The sequence below is a fragment of the Cnephaeus nilssonii genome, assembly GCF_951640355.1.
Source record: "Cnephaeus nilssonii genome assembly, chromosome: 18".
Classification (NCBI taxonomy): Eukaryota; Metazoa; Chordata; class Mammalia; order Chiroptera; family Vespertilionidae; genus Cnephaeus; species Cnephaeus nilssonii.
Window position 1 is genome coordinate 20,884,539 of NC_137089.1, and position 18,203 is coordinate 20,902,741.

The 18,203-nt window shown below is 35.5% G+C and overlaps 1 protein-coding gene across 3 annotated transcripts in view; it reads right to left on the reverse strand.

The window, feature by feature from the left end:
• The window catches only part of CSMD3 (CUB and Sushi multiple domains 3), a gene marked incomplete at both ends in the record, with an annotated part of 911,147 nt that overhangs the window by 74,299 nt on the left and 818,645 nt on the right, over positions 1 to 18,203 (reverse strand). For 2 of the 3 annotated variants that reach the window (XM_079795927.1, XM_079795925.1), the window contains 7 exons: positions 951 to 1,145; positions 2,615 to 2,800; positions 5,098 to 5,286; positions 7,731 to 7,877; positions 8,260 to 8,448; positions 11,535 to 11,648; positions 12,327 to 12,407. In XM_079795927.1, coding sequence (XP_079652053.1) covers positions 951 to 1,145; positions 2,615 to 2,800; positions 5,098 to 5,286; positions 7,731 to 7,877; positions 8,260 to 8,448; positions 11,535 to 11,648; positions 12,327 to 12,407 — 1,101 coding nt within the window. The remainder of the gene's footprint in view (positions 1 to 950; positions 1,146 to 2,614; positions 2,801 to 5,097; positions 5,287 to 7,730; positions 7,878 to 8,259; positions 8,449 to 11,534; positions 11,649 to 12,326; positions 12,408 to 18,203) is intronic. The other variant, XM_079795926.1, reaches the window with a different exon arrangement.

Sequence of the window (18,203 nt, forward strand, 5' to 3'; positions counted from 1 at the left end):
TAGCTGACATTTTTCAAGAAATCATACCATTAAATCTTTATAATAACTATGAGTTATGCATTATCATAATTTTATAATTTTAAAAATTGAATTAAAAGGGATAAACATCATAAAACACTAGAGGCCCGGTGCACAAAATTTGTAAACTGGGGAGAATCCCTTAGCTGGGCCTGCACCCTCTCGCAGTCCGGGACCCTTGGCTCCTTACTGCCCGCCTGCTTGCAGCTCCTTACTGCTTGGCTTGCTGCTCCTTAGCACTGCTGCGGAGGCTGGAGAGGCTCCCGCCACTGCACCTGTGCTTGCCAGCCATAAACCTGGCTTCTGTCTGAGCGGCTCTCTCCCTGTGAGAGCGCACTGAGCACCAGGAGGCAGCTTCTGCTTTGAGCGTCTGCCCCCTGGTGGTCAGTGTGCATCATAGCAACCAGTCTTTCTGGTCTTCCACTGTAAGGGTCACTTAGGCTTTTATTATATAGATAGTGACTAGAAGATGGGGTTATAGTCAGACTGCTTGGGTTGAGTCCTATTTCTTCACTGTTAGTAGGTTCTGTGAGTAGTGCAAAATGATAAAATCTGGGGCATAGGTTCCTTTTTGAGAAAATGGATACAATATCAACTAATTTATAGTATGGGAACTAAGGAATAAAATAATACATGTCAGGGGCTAAAAGCAGTGCCTGGCAAATTGTTCATATGCAATAAGTATTTTCTAGTTGTTGTGGTAAGTGATAGACCAAGAATTCATGCACAGATTTCTGAATCCAAAGCCAATTCCTTTTTCAAAAGTACTTAATAATGAAAAATAAGTTAGAAAAAATTTAAATGTAATGAGAATGACCTCTTAAAAATTATATTATGTCATTGCTCTAGTGTGTTTGGAAAAGGAAGTGATCAAGTGACCATCAATCACCAAAGACAGCTTATGAAATAAGTTGAGCAGAGTGCATACTTACTTTGGCAATATGGTCTTTCATTTCTCCAACTCCAGGTACCATTAGGAAGGCATTCAATAGAAGCAGGACCTAGTCCGTGATAACCAGGGTCACAGCTGAAAACTACCTTGGTTTTGTATTCATAGTGGGAGCCATTCACAATTCGCCATCTTCCATGTTCCAAGGTAAAGGAATTGATGCTTGGACATGTGACAACTATATAAAAACCAAGAACATAAATGTGAATAAGTCAGTCACGTTTATTCTACCTCTTAACCATACCTCATGTCTATTCCATCATTTACATCACCACTGCCTTCATTCATTCACTATGGTGCCATACAATGTCCTTTAGCGTTTGCTTTCTATTTCTTTTCCATGTAATCTTTTCCACTCCACAGTTCTGTGGTAGAGCTTGAAGTTGAATATGTGCTGTTATTTCATACTTCAAAGTCTTTGTACAGCTTTATAGAAGTATAATTGACAGAATGTGGCATAAGAGAATCCTTATACAAGTTGGTAAGAATTTAACCTGGTACAGCCATTATGGACTACATACACACAGCTCGTAAAGAGGTTCCTAAAAAAAATTAAAAGTAGCCGAAACCGGTTTGGCTCAGTGGATAGAGCATCGGCCTGCGGACTCAAGGGTCCCAGGTTCGATTCCGGTCAAGGGCATGTACCTTGGTTGCGGGCACATCCCCAGTAGGGGGTGTGCAAGAGGCAGCTGATCAATGTTTCTCTCTCATCGATGTTTCTAACTCTCTATCTCTCTCCCTTCCTCTCTGTAAAAAATCAATAAAATATATTAAAAAAAATTAAAAGTAGAACTACCATATGATTCAGCAATCCCCCTTCTGGGTATATATCCAAAGGAACTGAGTTAGGATCTCGAAGAGATATCTGCTCTCTCGTGTTCATTGCAGCATTAGTCATGATAGGCAAGATAGGGAAACAAACTATTCTCTTATTTCTTCAGAAATTTTGAAGGGACTATATTTTCAGAAAAAAAAAAATTTACGAGTATGGTCTTTTTATGCAAGAGTTGTGATATAAACTTTGGCTAATTCAAAACTTGCTCAATATAAGTAGAAGCACTGTTACACACATGCTAAGATTGGAAAAAAAAAACAACCCTCATTTTAAATGAAATCACAGCTAATTTTAGTACTAAAGGAAAAAAAATCAAAATACAGAGACAAATTAAAGAGCTTATTTAACCCAAACATTCTCTAATCCTTTTGCTACCAAATATTTTACCAGAAGTATATTATATTACCATTACATAATACTCATTTACCTTTTAATGTAGTAATGGCAGCAATGGAAAATATTCTAAATATAAGTAATCTAATGAATACTAACAAAGTCAAAAATTATGAATCATCTCAGAAGATTTATTTATCCTTCTAAAAATCAGGGCTGGATGTACTGAAATACAATTTTATTAATGAAAGCCTAAAACATTTTTTTCCCTGTACATTAAAACATATGTTGATTGATGGACGACTTTTTGCAAATTAATTGAAACTTTGTTCTGTAAGATAGCCAAATTACCTTTTCCTCTTAGATATCATCCTTCAAGATTTCAGGGATTAGTTCTAAAACTTAAACAATACATATAATTTCAAATCATGTAAGATGCCAATAGAAACACAAATGATGATATTCAGTAGCACACATACCAACACAGCGAGGGGTCTTGTTATGATTGCTCCAAGTTCCGTCTGATTGACATACAGCAGTGGTAAGTTCCTTAGATGACAATCTATATCCATCATGACAAAAATAGGTAACTCGGGTTCCTACCAAGTAGTCTGTTGTGAGTATTCCTCCATTTGTTGGAGCTTTAGGAATCCCACAGGAAATTGCTAGAATACATACATACATAAAAAAATCATAGAAACAGAAAAATAATTTATTAGATGTTTATTTAAATTTATTTTAATGTTTATTCAAATTCTATATGATTTAGAGGTTATTATATACTAGAGGCCCGGTGCACGAGATTCGTGCATTCAGGAGGGCCCTCAGCCCGGCCTGTGCCCTCTCACAGTCTGGGAGCCCTTGGGGGATGGCCTAAGAGCCATCAGTCGGACATCCTTAGCGCGGCCGCAGAGGCGGGAGAGGCCCCCACCACCGCCTCTGTGCTCGCCAGCTGTGAGCCCCGCTCAGAGCTTCTGGTTGAGCAGGGCTCCCCCTGTGGGAGCGCACTGACCACCAGGGGGCAGCTCCTGCGTTGAGCTGGAGGTCAGTGCATGTCATAGAGACCTTTGTTTTGCTGTTTGCTTGATTTGCATATTTGTCTATAATTAGGTAGGATATTTTAAATTCTTCTGATTCTAAAATTATGAGATCAAAGATTTTTTACCAAACTAGTTCCTAGAAATTATTTAATACTAAGAATTGGTAAATGTTCCTGCTATTCATTGGTCAATGGAAAGCAGAGATTTTCACATTTATTAATATATACTCTACATGAAGTCAGCACCTTCAGTGTTTGCAATCCAGTAAGGTTATGACACTTCTCAGAATTCTAATAAGTGGTTAATGTTTCCTGCATCAATAAAACAAAGAAATAATAATTCATTCATTTCTCATTAATTTATACATGCCTATGAGATTTACCTTTTCATGAATTAGAAATCACAGTTTAATAAGTATGTGAAGCCATTTTGGAAGTCAGGTAATATATATTCTCGGCTCACTTTAACTTGCTGTTGTTTAATTAATAAATTTTAATTGCTTTATTTTACATTTTATTTATTTTATAAAAATCATCTCCCTTAAGTAGATTATAAATAAGAACCATTATTTATTAACTAAGAGTGTTATGTATATTTTAATCTGAGGGTTCATAGTTGTGATATACACCTTCACATTCTGGGTAGACTAAATCAAATATAAAATGAAATGTCATATTGACAAAATAATGTGATATGTCAAATAATTAAAAATATTCAAATTCCAATGACGTAAGATCTTCTTGATGCTGAATTTGTCTTTATGTCTATACCTAGCTATAAGAGACTCAACAACTTTTTAAAACAAGACTTAGTACAAAGCTCTAAAAATGTGCCATTTGTTTATTAAGTAGCTTGCCATTCTGTTTGCTATAGCAGTATGCAATGCTCAAACCATGCCTCACTTTTTAACAAAATTGAAATGAAAATAAAAGAGATATCTCTGTTGAGTTAGCTAAACAGTGAAGAAGAAATAATGGGGTGGTTAGCTATATCTTCCCCTTTTAAATGTGTTAGGCTCTAAGAGTACATTTTTGCATACTCAGAGTGAAAGTCGTCAGTGAACTTGGCCTCTCTTATCCTCTCTATTCTTTCTGCAGACTCCACAGTAACACTCTCCAGCTCAGGGTCAATCATTTTCTGACAACAAAGTAATGGAAGTGGTAGATGTATGAGCAAAGTATGTATAACAGTGAATAGAGTAAAGGCATAAACCACACTACAACAAATGAATTTAAAACAATGTGTCAAATTCTCAAATTTATCATTCTATGTTTTTAAGCCTTATTTTTATGAGAAGCATCAATAATATGCTTCTGAATATCTATATATTTGGAAATTACAGTGTTCCAAATTAAGAAGTAAGAAGAGTTAATCTTTTATTAATGTACTAAAGGCCCAGTGCATGAAAATTCATGCACAGGACAGGGGTCCCTCAGCCCGGCCTGCCCCCTCTCACAGTCCGGGAGCCCTCAGGGGCGGGAGGTGACCTGGTGATCAGGGGAAGGCGACGCCCCCATCACACCTCTGCTGCTGCCACTGCTGGCAGTGCAAGCCTTGGCCGGTCCCTGGTTACCTGAGCCTCGGGCGGCCCTGGACGGCTGGGCAGCCACCATCAGAGCTTGCCTGTGCCTTGGGCATCGCTGGACGGCTGGGCAGCCGACAGCTGAGGCTTGCCTGTGCCTTGGGCATCGCTGGACAGCTGGGCAGCCAACAGCTGAGGCTTGCCTGTGCTTCAGGCCAGCCCTGGGAAGCTGGGGGGCCTAGGGGACTGGGCACCGCCATCTTTGAGGGTGGGCAGTCAATTAGCATATTCCCTCCTTATTGGCTGTGGGCGCCACCATCTTTGCAATGACGTGAGGGTCAATTAGCATATTCCCTCTTTATTAGATAGGATTTATCTTTTCTTGAATAAAATACTTTACCTTGACAAGCAGGGACAGGCGCATCCCATGCATGGTACCCATAGGAAGACTTCCTGCACACGGCACTGCTTTTCCCAACAAGCCGGAATCCTCGGTCACAGGCCCAGCGGACCACACTATTAAGTTGCCCACCTGTCTGACTGATGATGTATCCATGAGGTGGGGATTCTGGTGTACTACAGTAGAAAGCTTTTCAAAAGAAAAAAGTATTACTGTATAATTAATTAACCAGAACTTCTTTACAACCCAGAAGTATAAAAATCTATGTGTGAATACCAGACTTAAAGATAGGCCATCATGTGAATTTTGTTTCATATGATGATATTATTTCCTATCCTCTTTTTTAAAAAAAAACATATGCTTTTATTGATTTTAGAGCGAGATGAAGGGAGAGGGATAAAGAGATAGAAACATCAATGATAGAGAATCACCGATTGGCTGCTTCCTGCATGACTCTTACGGGGATCAAGTTTGCAACCCAGGCATGTGCCCTGACTGGGAATTGAACCAGTGACCTCCTGGTTCATGGATCGACCCTGAACCACTGAGTCACACCAGCCCGATTATTTGCTATCCTCTTGACAATCTACTGACATAACTTTTATGAGACATAACAATCTCTGGACTCTTCTTTTAATTCTTATTGTCACCCAAGATGCCTTCTAAATTAAAATGTCATATTTTCTTAACAACCTAGAGGTTGAAAAGCCCTACAAATATTTCAGTGAATTTGGAAGCTATATTTCCTGTCATTTGAAGGGCCTAAATGTCACAGCCTTGGTAGGCATATTTTAGAGCATGTTGTTTACATGTCACTTTGAAGTTATCTCCGGATATCTATATCATGTTAGATCATGCATTTGATGTCTAAAAAAGATCCCCTACATCCCATAATCCTTTCTCCCAGTTTATTAAAGAGTTTCCATGCTGTCAAAAGTGCTTACATATGGAGATTTTTAAAAAGCCAATAAAATAAACTTTTTTCATCTCCGGAAGTCTGAAATGTCACAAGATAATGTCAAATGGCTTTTTCGTATATATGTACTTTGAGAATATTCAGCCTGGCAGAATCCATTTACCCTTTGAAACTTCAATATATGCATCTGAGAAAAATGAGACTTTATGGATAAATGGTAGAAAATAGATTAGACTTAGAATATTTATGTCATAGCCTATCACTTCTAAAGGAAAAATACATAGTTATTCAACATGTCAAACTGTTTTGGGGGTTAAAAGTGGTGCTCTCACTATATTTATATCCAAATTTGTTATAAATTATAGAACATAATCTAATGCTTACAATTGTTTGATTTGAATAGTTTCTCTTTAAGTTATTATGGTCTTTAAAAATATAATTTAATGTGCTCAACTTTAAATGCCATCTTTGGGCACAACATTAATACAAAAATTTATATTGTTCAAATGACCTAAACATAGATTCAAATATGAAAAATCTTAAGGACTAATGCATATATTATGACTGAATTATATATTTTTATAATATTTCTCCTTTGCATGCCTAAAAACATTTTTAAAAATCTATTGTAGGATAAAACCTATACATAGTAATATGGTGTTAGTAATAAGTTACTTCTAAAATGCAAAAGACAAATTATTAATAAATTAAAATCAAACTATCATCAGATGGTTTTAAAATCAAAGTGGATAGACAGAAAATTTTTATTGTACATATGTACTTATACAAATGTATCTTAATGAGTAAAATTTGAGTATATTTTTAGAACTGAAATTGAAAACTCATTTAAGTCTATGACTAGAACTGTTATGTCACAATTGTTTATAAAATACTTATGAAAGTATTTTTCAGTTGAGCTAATTAATAATGACCCATGACTTAGGGAAACATATCTTAACACTGTACAGAAAGAGATGACTTACTAATTCTGAAGTATTCGTTTATGGAGCATATACTCATGGCATCTGACATGAATAGGATAGCAACAAAAATGGAATACAACCTGCACATAGTGGAGAACTATTTATGTATACTTACTTGATAAGAAAATTATTGATTCAGTATCAGTAGACCTTATCAACAGAAAGGCATTTAGAAAAGACTGTTCCATGTTGATAGTATTTTCAGCCCATATCTTTCTAAATATTACTGAATGAAAAGTAGTAATGACTAGAAAAATATATTTTTAAAAAGTTTTTAAGTAATGTGTTCATCATTCTCTTTCAATATTTATATAGTTAGAAAGTATCACAAATCAATAAATAATAATGAAAACAAAGATTTTTATCTTTTGTTTAAACTTGTCATTTAAAGGAGTTATTAAATAGATCAGATATACAGTATTTATGTGTGAGAATTCAAAAGAAATAAATCTATTAGGAAAAAGCATTAAAATGTCAGATTTTAATTTATAATTAACTTATATAAGACATAAATATTCTAAGTGCTTTAATCTTTTCAAAAATCAAAGGACCAAGTAGTAATGGGGAAACTGAGAGGGGGTGATATATAAATTGCTCAAGAATCATCAATGAAGGAGCTGTGATTTAAATTCATGTCTAATTCATTAGTGTTGGTGTCTGTGCTCTTTAATCACAACCATACTGAGGATGGAGGTGAGATCTGTACTGAAGTTATATGTATATGTATCACATACCAATATATCTGATCCGGAAGCCTTTTTTGTTATTGCCATGATCGGCTGACCATTGAAGAAATACTTCATGACCATTGCTTGTTATATTAAAAGCAGATGAATAATCGCCACTGAGGGAAATAAGCATGGGACTCTGAATATTTGGTCCTTTGGAAAGAAAATAAAACAATTTAGATACAACTGAAAAAAATATTTTCCAATTTATCTTTAGTATTTTATATCTTTAGAACAGTATTAAATATGATGAAATTGCTCCACAAACGATCTACCTCATTGATAATAATTTAAAACACAATAGAAAATGTTTATTTTACACATTTTAATTTCATACTAAAGAATCTGCAACTTGTAAAACAATAACCAAGTTAAGTACAATTTTTGTATGGCATATAAGCAAATTTGATGATACTCTAAAAATATATATAACATAAAATCATATAAGCAGTTTTTTTTTATACTGAAGGTCTGAGTGCATAATACAGTATTTGGGCTGAATTTCTGAATATCCAATAAATATAACCATGGTTACCATCATACACCTGAAGAACATCAAATTCCTTTTCTGTCTGGAAGAATTCTACAAACATGCTGATATTATATCCCTTTTCAACAGAGATGCTCCAGGCACACATCTGAAGATTTGGGTAACTGTCAGGATATCCAGGGCTCAATATGACTCCCGTGGAATCTAGCCGCAATTCATTGGCGGGACAGAGAACTGTCAAAGAAAGATACCATTCAATAAAGTTAGTGTGTAGGCCTACGTGAAAACCGCACTTTGAATACTGGGTACTCTGCTCATGTCCAATACTAGAAAGGAGACAATACCCTGAATCATGTGTTGGAAGGAACAACTTGTATTAAGCTTGCAGTTCAAATGATGGAAGAAGGACCTACAATTTTATGGTATTGATTTCTATGGTTTGTATTACACAGAGGATGCTTTACTTTTCTGGACAATAAATAAAGAATGAAAAGATGAGGCATCTGTTTCCTTCTGTTTCTTTGCATTCTTCCCTTGCCTCTTCCCATCTTCTTATGCCCTCTCCCCTCTGTCTGTCTTGTCTATGTCTTTGCCCTTTCCCTTTTCCTTTCCCTCTCCTTCCTTCCTTAGTGTATTCTCTCCTCAAATCTTAATTCAATCAGATATTTTTGAACTCAGCACATTCCTTCATGTTTCCTTTCCAAATGCCATTCCCTTGTCCGCTGCATTTGAAGTGTTAGTGCATTTCAAGGCCCAGATGAAAAGTCTCCTCTTTAAAACCATGCCTGAACCTCTCCATCAACCCAAGCAGAACTGCAGATTTCCTTCTCAGAGCCTCTGTAATGCATGCTTCTGTGTCTGCATTAGCAATTTTATGGCAATTATTTACTTATTTGGGGGCTGTCTTTCTAGGCTATGATTATTGAAAAATAAGCGTCATGTCCTACATAAGGTTTTGGCCCCAATATTCTGAGCTGAGTAAATATTCCATATCACTTTCAAAATACTGATATGATCCAGCATAATTTATTGAAAATCTACAAAATAACCCATTCTCATAAATCCAACATATACCAAGAAGCCTGACAATCATCAAGATTAAAAGTAAATACATACTTTTGATTGTGACTCTATGTTAAATACTATTAAGCACCTTTTGTGTAGTATCTCACTTATTTGTCAAAACAGCTTTAAGAAGTGTGTACAATTTTTCTCCATATTATTCATCTGAGGAAACTGAGACTCAGAAAGTCTGAAGTCCACAAAATCTCAGACTCAAATGGATGGAACCCATATTTTTAACCATCAAATGAAATCCTCCATTATATTTTTATTTATATCTAACTGTTTTAAATGTATCACATTTACAATTGCTTTCCATATTTTAACTGTGAGATTGAAACTTAAAGTGAATCCAGAGAAGAATTTTAAAAAATAATAATAATGTATCCCCATTTAGAAAAAGTGAAAAAAATCAAATAATTTAAAATAGACTAAAAACAATATAGATTAGTTTTAAAATATTCCAAACAACTGACTTTTTAGCAAGCTTGTAAACACAAACTCAAATGTATAGTCAGCTACTTAGCTTACGCATCTGGTCCATTAATTAACATAGTAACTCAGAATGAACTCATTCTGAGGTAGGATTTATTAACTGTTAGCAAGTATCTGATGTTATTGTGAGATGAAAATGTATTGTCTTTTTTGTATTCTCCACAGCAGATAGATTAAAAACAGGTGCAATTAGTAACCTATAGGAAATTCGGATTTTAAAAATAAGATGTTGGAAGTCTAAGAGATGAGGGATTGTGAAATATCTAGGTTATCCAAATTGTTTTATTTATTTTATTTCTTAAAAATTATTAAATTTGGATCCAAATATAAAAAGAAGCTTTCCCCTCCAAGAGTCCACAATGCAGTGTGTATATTAGGGTCAAGAAAAATGTCCTGGTATATAATTGCTTTTTTGCACCTTCCTGTGTCTCCCCAAGCAATTCTCCCATGCATAATTCCCCCAAATGACTGAGAATCTATCTTCTCCATTCACATGTCTAAACATCTGAATCTGAATCCTAAATAATTTATTATAAATACCCTCCCCAAATTAATTGTATATAAAAAAAGGAAGTTGAATAAATGATATCCAAGTAAATGACATCTAACTATCAGGAATATACATGATAGACTTCAAAATACTCTATCAACTTTAAGATCTTCTAAAACCACTGACTAAGAGCAATGGAATTGGTCACATTGGCACTGGCTTATACCTCCAAACAAGTTTTTCTTTTTGCTACTGTAAAAGCCCCTTATGAAAATACTTCCATCTTCTTGTAAGAACTCCAATGACATAGAACATCAAATGTTAATTCTTACTTATAGCACATTTGATGTAATCAACATAACTTTTGTTTTAGGCTTATTATAACAGTAAATATTGTGCCCAGGAAATAGGTTTCCATTCCTCAGAATGAACCTCAATGAAGAAAATAATCCAAGAAAATCTGAAAAGGATAATTAAATCCAATTATAATTTTATTTGAATTAACCACACAGTTATAATTAGTTACTATGCGTTAGATACTTTTCTGGATCCTAGAAGCTACACAATGAACAATACATGATTCCTGAGCACTGCACTCTAGCACATTATTCAAGGTCCCTCATGGTCTTGCTTTGTAGCAGAGGGAATTCTTTGTAGTCCACATCCTACTGTTTTTCACTTCGGTGTCTTTACATATACATTTGTCATTTGGGCCATCTCTATTGTAACAGAGAAAGTCTCACTTGTAATTTGGAACCCATGACTCAGGGCAATGTCCCCTTCAAGCTTTCACTGCCCCATAAATAGTTACACATTATATGATTCTATAGCCCCCTGCCATATCCCTTATGCTATGTTGCCTTCATAGACAGGACCATCTATAACTTGTGTTTTTATTCTCAGATCCTCATACTTTAAAGATGCTCAATCAAGTTTAACGAATGTAGTGTTTAGATCAGAAACTACTTTCAAGTTAAGGCAATCAACATTGGATCCTTTATTTAAAGTGATTTATCGTATTTTCCACCTCTTGGCAAAAAAAAAAAAAAATTAAGTTGAACTGACTTTGGAATAAACTAGAAAAAATTAAAACTTGGAAGAAGAAAAAAAATGTTTAAAATTAAATATGAGAAATAATGGAATTTTAAAAATACCATAAATGAGTTGTATAGCTCTTTACTGCCTGTTAAATATTAAATAGTTAAAATTATTCCTGGTATTGAGTTGAACATAAAATAGATACTTAGGAAACAATAATCATAATAATTGGTACCTTGACAAACTGGAGGTGCTCCATCCATCTGGAGTCGTTCTCCTAATCTGCACGTGAGAATTGCATTGCCCACCAAAGAAAATCCTGGAAGACACTGATACCTAATAATATCACCTGTTAATGAAAGAACAGGCAGAGGTGGCTTCAGATGAGTAACAAGGTGAAAATTAACAGATGTTTCGAAAGCAATACAAACACCTGTTAATTTTTAATCAGTATAAAAATCCTGTTAACAGTAAGTAGGGCTGATATTCAAAATATTGAACTACTAGTACTTCATAGGCACTGACCAATCAAAACTGAAGTCAAGAGTAAACTACCAGCGAGACTGCACTGGTGCATGCCAGTTGGATATAAGCAGTAGTAGGAAAGAAATAATCTGCTCAGTACAGGTAAGGCAGTCGTTAAAACTGTATCAAGCAAGTAAAATTATTTATAGTTATTGCTTTTATATTAAGATTTAACTTACATTAGTCAATGATATTTTTCTTATATTTCTCAACCAAAATAAATAGGATAATAAAAGTTTACTATGTCAACATTATTCAGTTATATTATTAAAATTCCCACAGTTTTCTAATTGTACATCCTGGAAATATAGAATTCCTTCTTCTTGCTTAATACTTCTTTCCTCTTTCCACTGCTGTCCATTCTTAAGAATGCTAAGCAATCCCCACCATCGAGGAAAGAGCCTCTAAGACAGGCTGTTTCTATTCTTTATTTTTGTTTCTTTTGAAGCAAATGCCTCTGTTAACAGTGTACTTTCTTTGAAAGTAATATAACAGACTTTACCTATTTCAAATTCATCATCTTCTGTCAAAATTTCAGCATTGGGTACGGGTGGTGGAGGTTGGCACACTCTTAGTTGATAGGCTATGAAAAGAGACAATATGTTTATTCCTTCTCTGAGCAGCTATATATATATACTGACATATGCAAGAAAATTATGCAAGGATTTTTTATATAAGAATGATAATAAATGGTAGAATTTATAAAGTTTCAATTATTTATTTTTAAAAATTCTATAACATTGAGGAAAAAGAAATCATTCTTTAGATGCCAAAATATTATCCCATAGTAAGAATGATTACATTTAAAATCCTTAATTTTACCCTTGTTCCATTACTTTTTGTTATATGCTTCATAACACCTGCTATTTTTTTCTTGGAGTAATCACTATTTGGAATTATACATTCATGCCTGTTTATGTGCTCAATGCTATCTTCCCCAAGGCTCACCAGAGAATCCCCCGCACCAACAGAAGTGCCTGGCATACAGGCATAACTACAAACAAGTACTCCATGCTTCCTCTACTCCAGAAAGTATTATGAGCACTTTACATATAGTAATTATATTAGTCCTTATAAATTATTTATTTTATTGCTTCATTTACATAATTATTTTTATAATTATCCCTATTTTATAAAAAAGAAAACTCTTAAAGTGGCGTTTAGAATTTGGTCTAAATCACACAGCTATGATGTGGTAGAGCTGGACTTTGAACCTAGACAGTCTGGTCCCAGAGCCCTCTCTAACCATGATACTTTAGCATGTTTACAAAATATACATATTTTAAATTTCATCTTTCTAATTATTGATATCTCTTAAACAGGTCATCCCATCAGATTAGATAGATTCCTATTTGGTATAATTTAAATACCACTCCCCCAAATATCTCTATGAATCTAAGCATCATGACTACTAGCTCAATATATCTACATCATAATCATTTGCTTGATTAACTCCTGTTTTCATTGAAGTATTTTAAAAAATGTACTCTTGTTCATTCAAGAACGCATTTCAAACTATTATTACATTTGAATAAAATGTGTTTTATATGTTTAATTTTATCACTTAAACTTAGGAGTTAAGTTATATATGTACCTCCGTGTTCAGATATGAGAGAATAAGACTTAAAAGACACAGTGAATCATCTGTGATCAAACAACTAGTACAGAGCTAGTATGTCCCCTACCTTCAAAGGCTACACCTTCAATGCTTTCTCTATCATCAGAGTATTTATGAGAGTACTGAGGTACATCAATTAGGCCAGTTAATGAGACTCCTATAAAAGGAGATGAATGAGATAACCAATGGACACAGACAGTAGGGGGGTGAGGGCATGTGTTAGGGGGTGGGAGTGGCCAGGGAGAGGTCAATTGGGGAAAAGGGAGACATATGTAATACTTCAAACAATAAAGAATTTAAATGTAAATAAAAAAGGAAAAAATAGATAAAATTTTTAAAAGAGTAAGGTATTTCCAATTCTGAAGGGTAATCATGGATATAAGAGCATTTCAGATGTACGAGAAAACAGGCAAACAGTTGAGTACCAAATCCATCATTAGATAACAAAAACCCATTTATAAGTGGTTAACAGTCTAATAAACTTCCATGTTATTAAGGACAAAGAAAAAAAATTTCAAAATGTAGACAAAGAAGGATAAATCAAAGAAAATTTGTTTTCAATATCCTGCTGTTAATCGTTGTCTGTCTCTTCAAACATCTTCCTTTCAGTACTTTAACCTGTTTATAAAAGCACTCACTGTGCAGGGAAGCTCATTTGCAAGGCAAACACAGCTCTACACAGAAGAGTCCCCACTAGAAGACTTGCTGGGAAAGAAGCCCAGGGCAGAGAAGTCTAGCCTAGATTTTTGAGAAAGAGTTTAGTTGAGAATAACATTAGGAATTTTGAAAATCATTTTCCTGAACTTAGACCTTAGAAATAACAAAGAGGTAAGAGAAAGGGGAGGAGATACAGAGAGCCTTAACACGGAGAAATCCTTTTAAAACTAGGCTTTCAAGAATAGCATTTTATTGGCTCTTAAGTAGAATAGAGGTCAACTCAAAAGTTAGAGAAGTGTGGAGATGCCCACATGTAAATTATTTAACTTTTGTTTGCCTATAGTTATTTTTAATCTTCACAATAATCATGTTATTTTCTTATTGTAAAAGAAGCACATTTTTATCATTGAGGAACCCATGACTATTGCATGTATAGAACATGCTTAGAATGACTTAGATAACTCATTTGCAGAGTTTAAAAGACCAGAGTTTATAAATTGTTATTAATGAGAAATATGATCCTCAGAGATATGTTATTTTCCCAAGACCACCTGGGTGCTGTGAGCTAAATTCTGTCTCATTCTCTGTCACTGACCATCACTAGCACTTTTACCAACTGTCTCTAGAGCCAAGGAATTAATTACCTTGGAGTCATGGAGGGTCTAAGGAGGCATAATGTCCTTCCCCTGCTACCTCTACCTCAGTAAGAACAATTCTATTTGGATTAATTTTATAGTTTTGAATTCTAAATAACTTTCCTTTGAAACAATTTTCTAGTCTGCACCTAAGTGATTTCACTGATGCTTTTTTTAAAATATATTTTTATTGATTTCAGAGAGGAAGGGAGAGGGATACAGGTAGAAACATCAGTGATGAAAGAGAATCATTGATCAGCTGCTTCCTGCATGACCCCTACTGGGGCTCAAGCCTGCAACCTGGGCATGTGCCCTTGACTGGAATCAAACCCGGGACCCTTCAGTCCGTGGGCTGATGTTCTATCCATTGAGCCAAATCAGCTAGGGCTCATGGATTGTTTTGACTTCAAATCTGAATTCATGTTTCAAATCCCAATTTTAGATTACCAGGATAATCATTTCTTCTGAACTCTTGACTGCCTACCTTCCCTTACCCCTTACTGTTACTTTCTAATCATAGAACTGTTTTATGGCACATGTAATCATGACTTGTTTCAAAATCTATTATTGTTCATCTATTGGCTTGCTTGTTCATTATTTGTGCCTCTATCTTGACTTTAAGTAACATAAGGGATGAGACTTTTTCAGAGTTAAGTCATTAGCTCCTATCACTATGCTTATTATCCAACAAATATTTGCCAAATAACATATGGAACATAGTCTCTAAACACATAGTCTTACCTAAGATAACTCTCATCTCTAAAACTGCAAATGGTGAGGAAATAGGGGCAATTTTGGGTCAGGGTGCTAGAGATGGGGATCTAAATAGGACCTGCCTGAGATGCTTTTCAGCATTTAACTATATAATTCTGATTATAACATAAAGGATTCAAAAACCACACCCTTTGTGTCTGTTTTTCTTTAGACCCTTGAAGGCAAAGAATTACAAAAAGTTAAATCATAAACAGCTCCCAACAATTCTGTTTTTCAATTTTTGTAATGTCTACTAGTCTGTTAAAAATAAGTTCAAAATTTGTCCAGTGTCTTCTCGTTCTTGCTGACAACATTTTAGTGTGAACCCCTGTCATTTCATAGTTTTTGTACTGGGCTGAATAGCGTCCTCCAAAATGTATGTCTTTCTTGAAATCCCAAAATATTATTTGGAAATGGGGTTGTTTCAGATCTAATAAGTTGAGGTAACACTGAATTAAGGTGAGTCCTTAAACCAGTATGACTGCTGTCCTTATAAGAAGAGAAGAGATAGAGACTGACACACACAGGGAAGACATGTGATGATGGGGACAGAGATTGGAGTGATTTATCTGCAAGGTAAGGAATGCCAATGCTGTCTGGCTACCACCAGAAGCTACCACAGCCTTCAGAGACAGTATGATCCTCTCGATACACTGATTTCATACTTCTTGCCTCCAGAACTGTGAGAGAGAAAATCTGTTTTCTTAAGCTACCCAGTTGGGGTACTTCATTACAGTAACCCTAGGAAACTAATGCTCCTATATTATTAAATTGGCCTACAGACTGTTACTTGGTTCTTGTGTCTTTTTGGTACAATCCTCCCTACACACAAGTAAAGTGGTGGAAGGGAATTAACACAGTATTTACAGGAAATCCACTGTGTGCCAAAGATTCTGCAAAGGAACAGCAGAATTTTGTATAAAATCAACAAAGAGGTCAGGGAGGCTTGCTTGAGAGAGAACCCTGGGGAGAATTAGAAGGCATGAGAAAGAAAGGTAAACTAAGGCTGAGTCCAATGGAGTCTATGCACTGGGCTCAGGGTTGGTTTAATGTGAGGCCAGTGGGAAACCTGGGAAGAGTTTTCAGTCTGAGAGTAAATAATAACGCTGGCTGCAGCAGGAAAAATACACAGTTGGAAGGGGACAAAGGTGGATACCTACACTCTACATAGCTGTGGGTGTTCAATAAACAATTGTTGATGGATTCTAAAAAACTCACAGGTGTCCAGATGACATGATATTAAAAGTTTTGATTATGACCTCCAACAGTCTCTCACTTTGGTTAATAAACTTTAGCCCCACATATTAACCAGTTTATATTTTCAGCTGCAAATAAACAGGTCGTTCCTCTCCTCTGCTTAAAACTCAAGGACCCGATTTGTTGCATCACCCTGCGACGATGCCATTCTCACCTCACACAAAAATATTAAACCACCTCTCTTCACTTTTTCAAAATAAACTTTGAAAGATGAAACCTGTCTACACTCTACCCCTTACCATAATCCCTTCTATTCTCTAATCAACATAGCTCTGAAATGGTTGGTGGTGTAACATTTGATCATGCAGCTAAAACTTTAAGTTCTCTGTAATTTTTTAAATCGGCCTTGCCTTTTTGAAACCTATCTTCCTTTCTCTTTTTAAACTTTGTTCTCAGATGACTGAAATAGAGACATTTTCACTGATCATACTACCTGGAGTTAACTCCTCACAATTACCCCATTTCACATCTCTCTATTTCCATCTGGCAGTTTTCACAATCTGTAAGAATTATTTGTTTACTGTCCATTTTCTTGCACTAGAATGTAAGCTGTGTGAGGGCAGGGGCTTATGTTTATATTATTAAGTTCTAACTCCTAAGGGCATAATACACTAATTAACATAACAATATCCAATGAGTATTGCTGAGTGAATGAATTATAGAAAAATAAAAGAATAAATGGTGAGTATCCTATATAATAAAAGGCTAATATGCAAATCAACTGAACTTTGGAATGACCGGTCGCTATGATGTGCACTGACCTCCAGGGGCAGATGCTCAATGCAAGAGCTGCCCCCTGGTGGTCAGTGTGCTCCCACAGGGGGAGCGCCTCTCAGCCAGAAGCCAGGCTCATGGCTGGCGAGTGCAGCGGCAGTGGCGGGAGCCTCTCGCCTCCGCAGCAGCGCTAAGGATGTTTGCCTGCCGGCTTAGGCCCGCTCTCCACAGGGGAGCAGGCCTAAGCTGTCAGTCAGACATCCCCTAAGGGCTTCCAGACTGCAAGAGGGCACAAGCCAAGCTGAGGAACTATGCCCCACAGCGAGTGCATGAATTTCATGCACCAGGCCTCTAGTATATATATAAAGCACTTTCTATGATATTGAGTATAAACTCAGTCCAGACTCTTTGGATTTAAATCTTGTTTCTAAGGCTGACAAATAGGGAAATCTTGGACAAGTTGCCTATTGTCTGCTTCATTTTTCCTCATTTGTAAAATAGTAATGATAACAGTAATAATTTTATGCCACTTCAAAAGGTATCTACAAGGATCAACATGTTTATATATGCAAAGAACATGGAGTAGTGCCTGGCACATAGTAAGCACATTATAAGAGTAAGTCCTTATTATATCAAATTGGAATGCCATTCCTTCCAGATAGTTGGCATTCAGAGATAAATAAAAACATTTGTTAAAATAATAATACTTTATGCTGTTCCCAAGTTTCCCTGTTTATTCATGAAT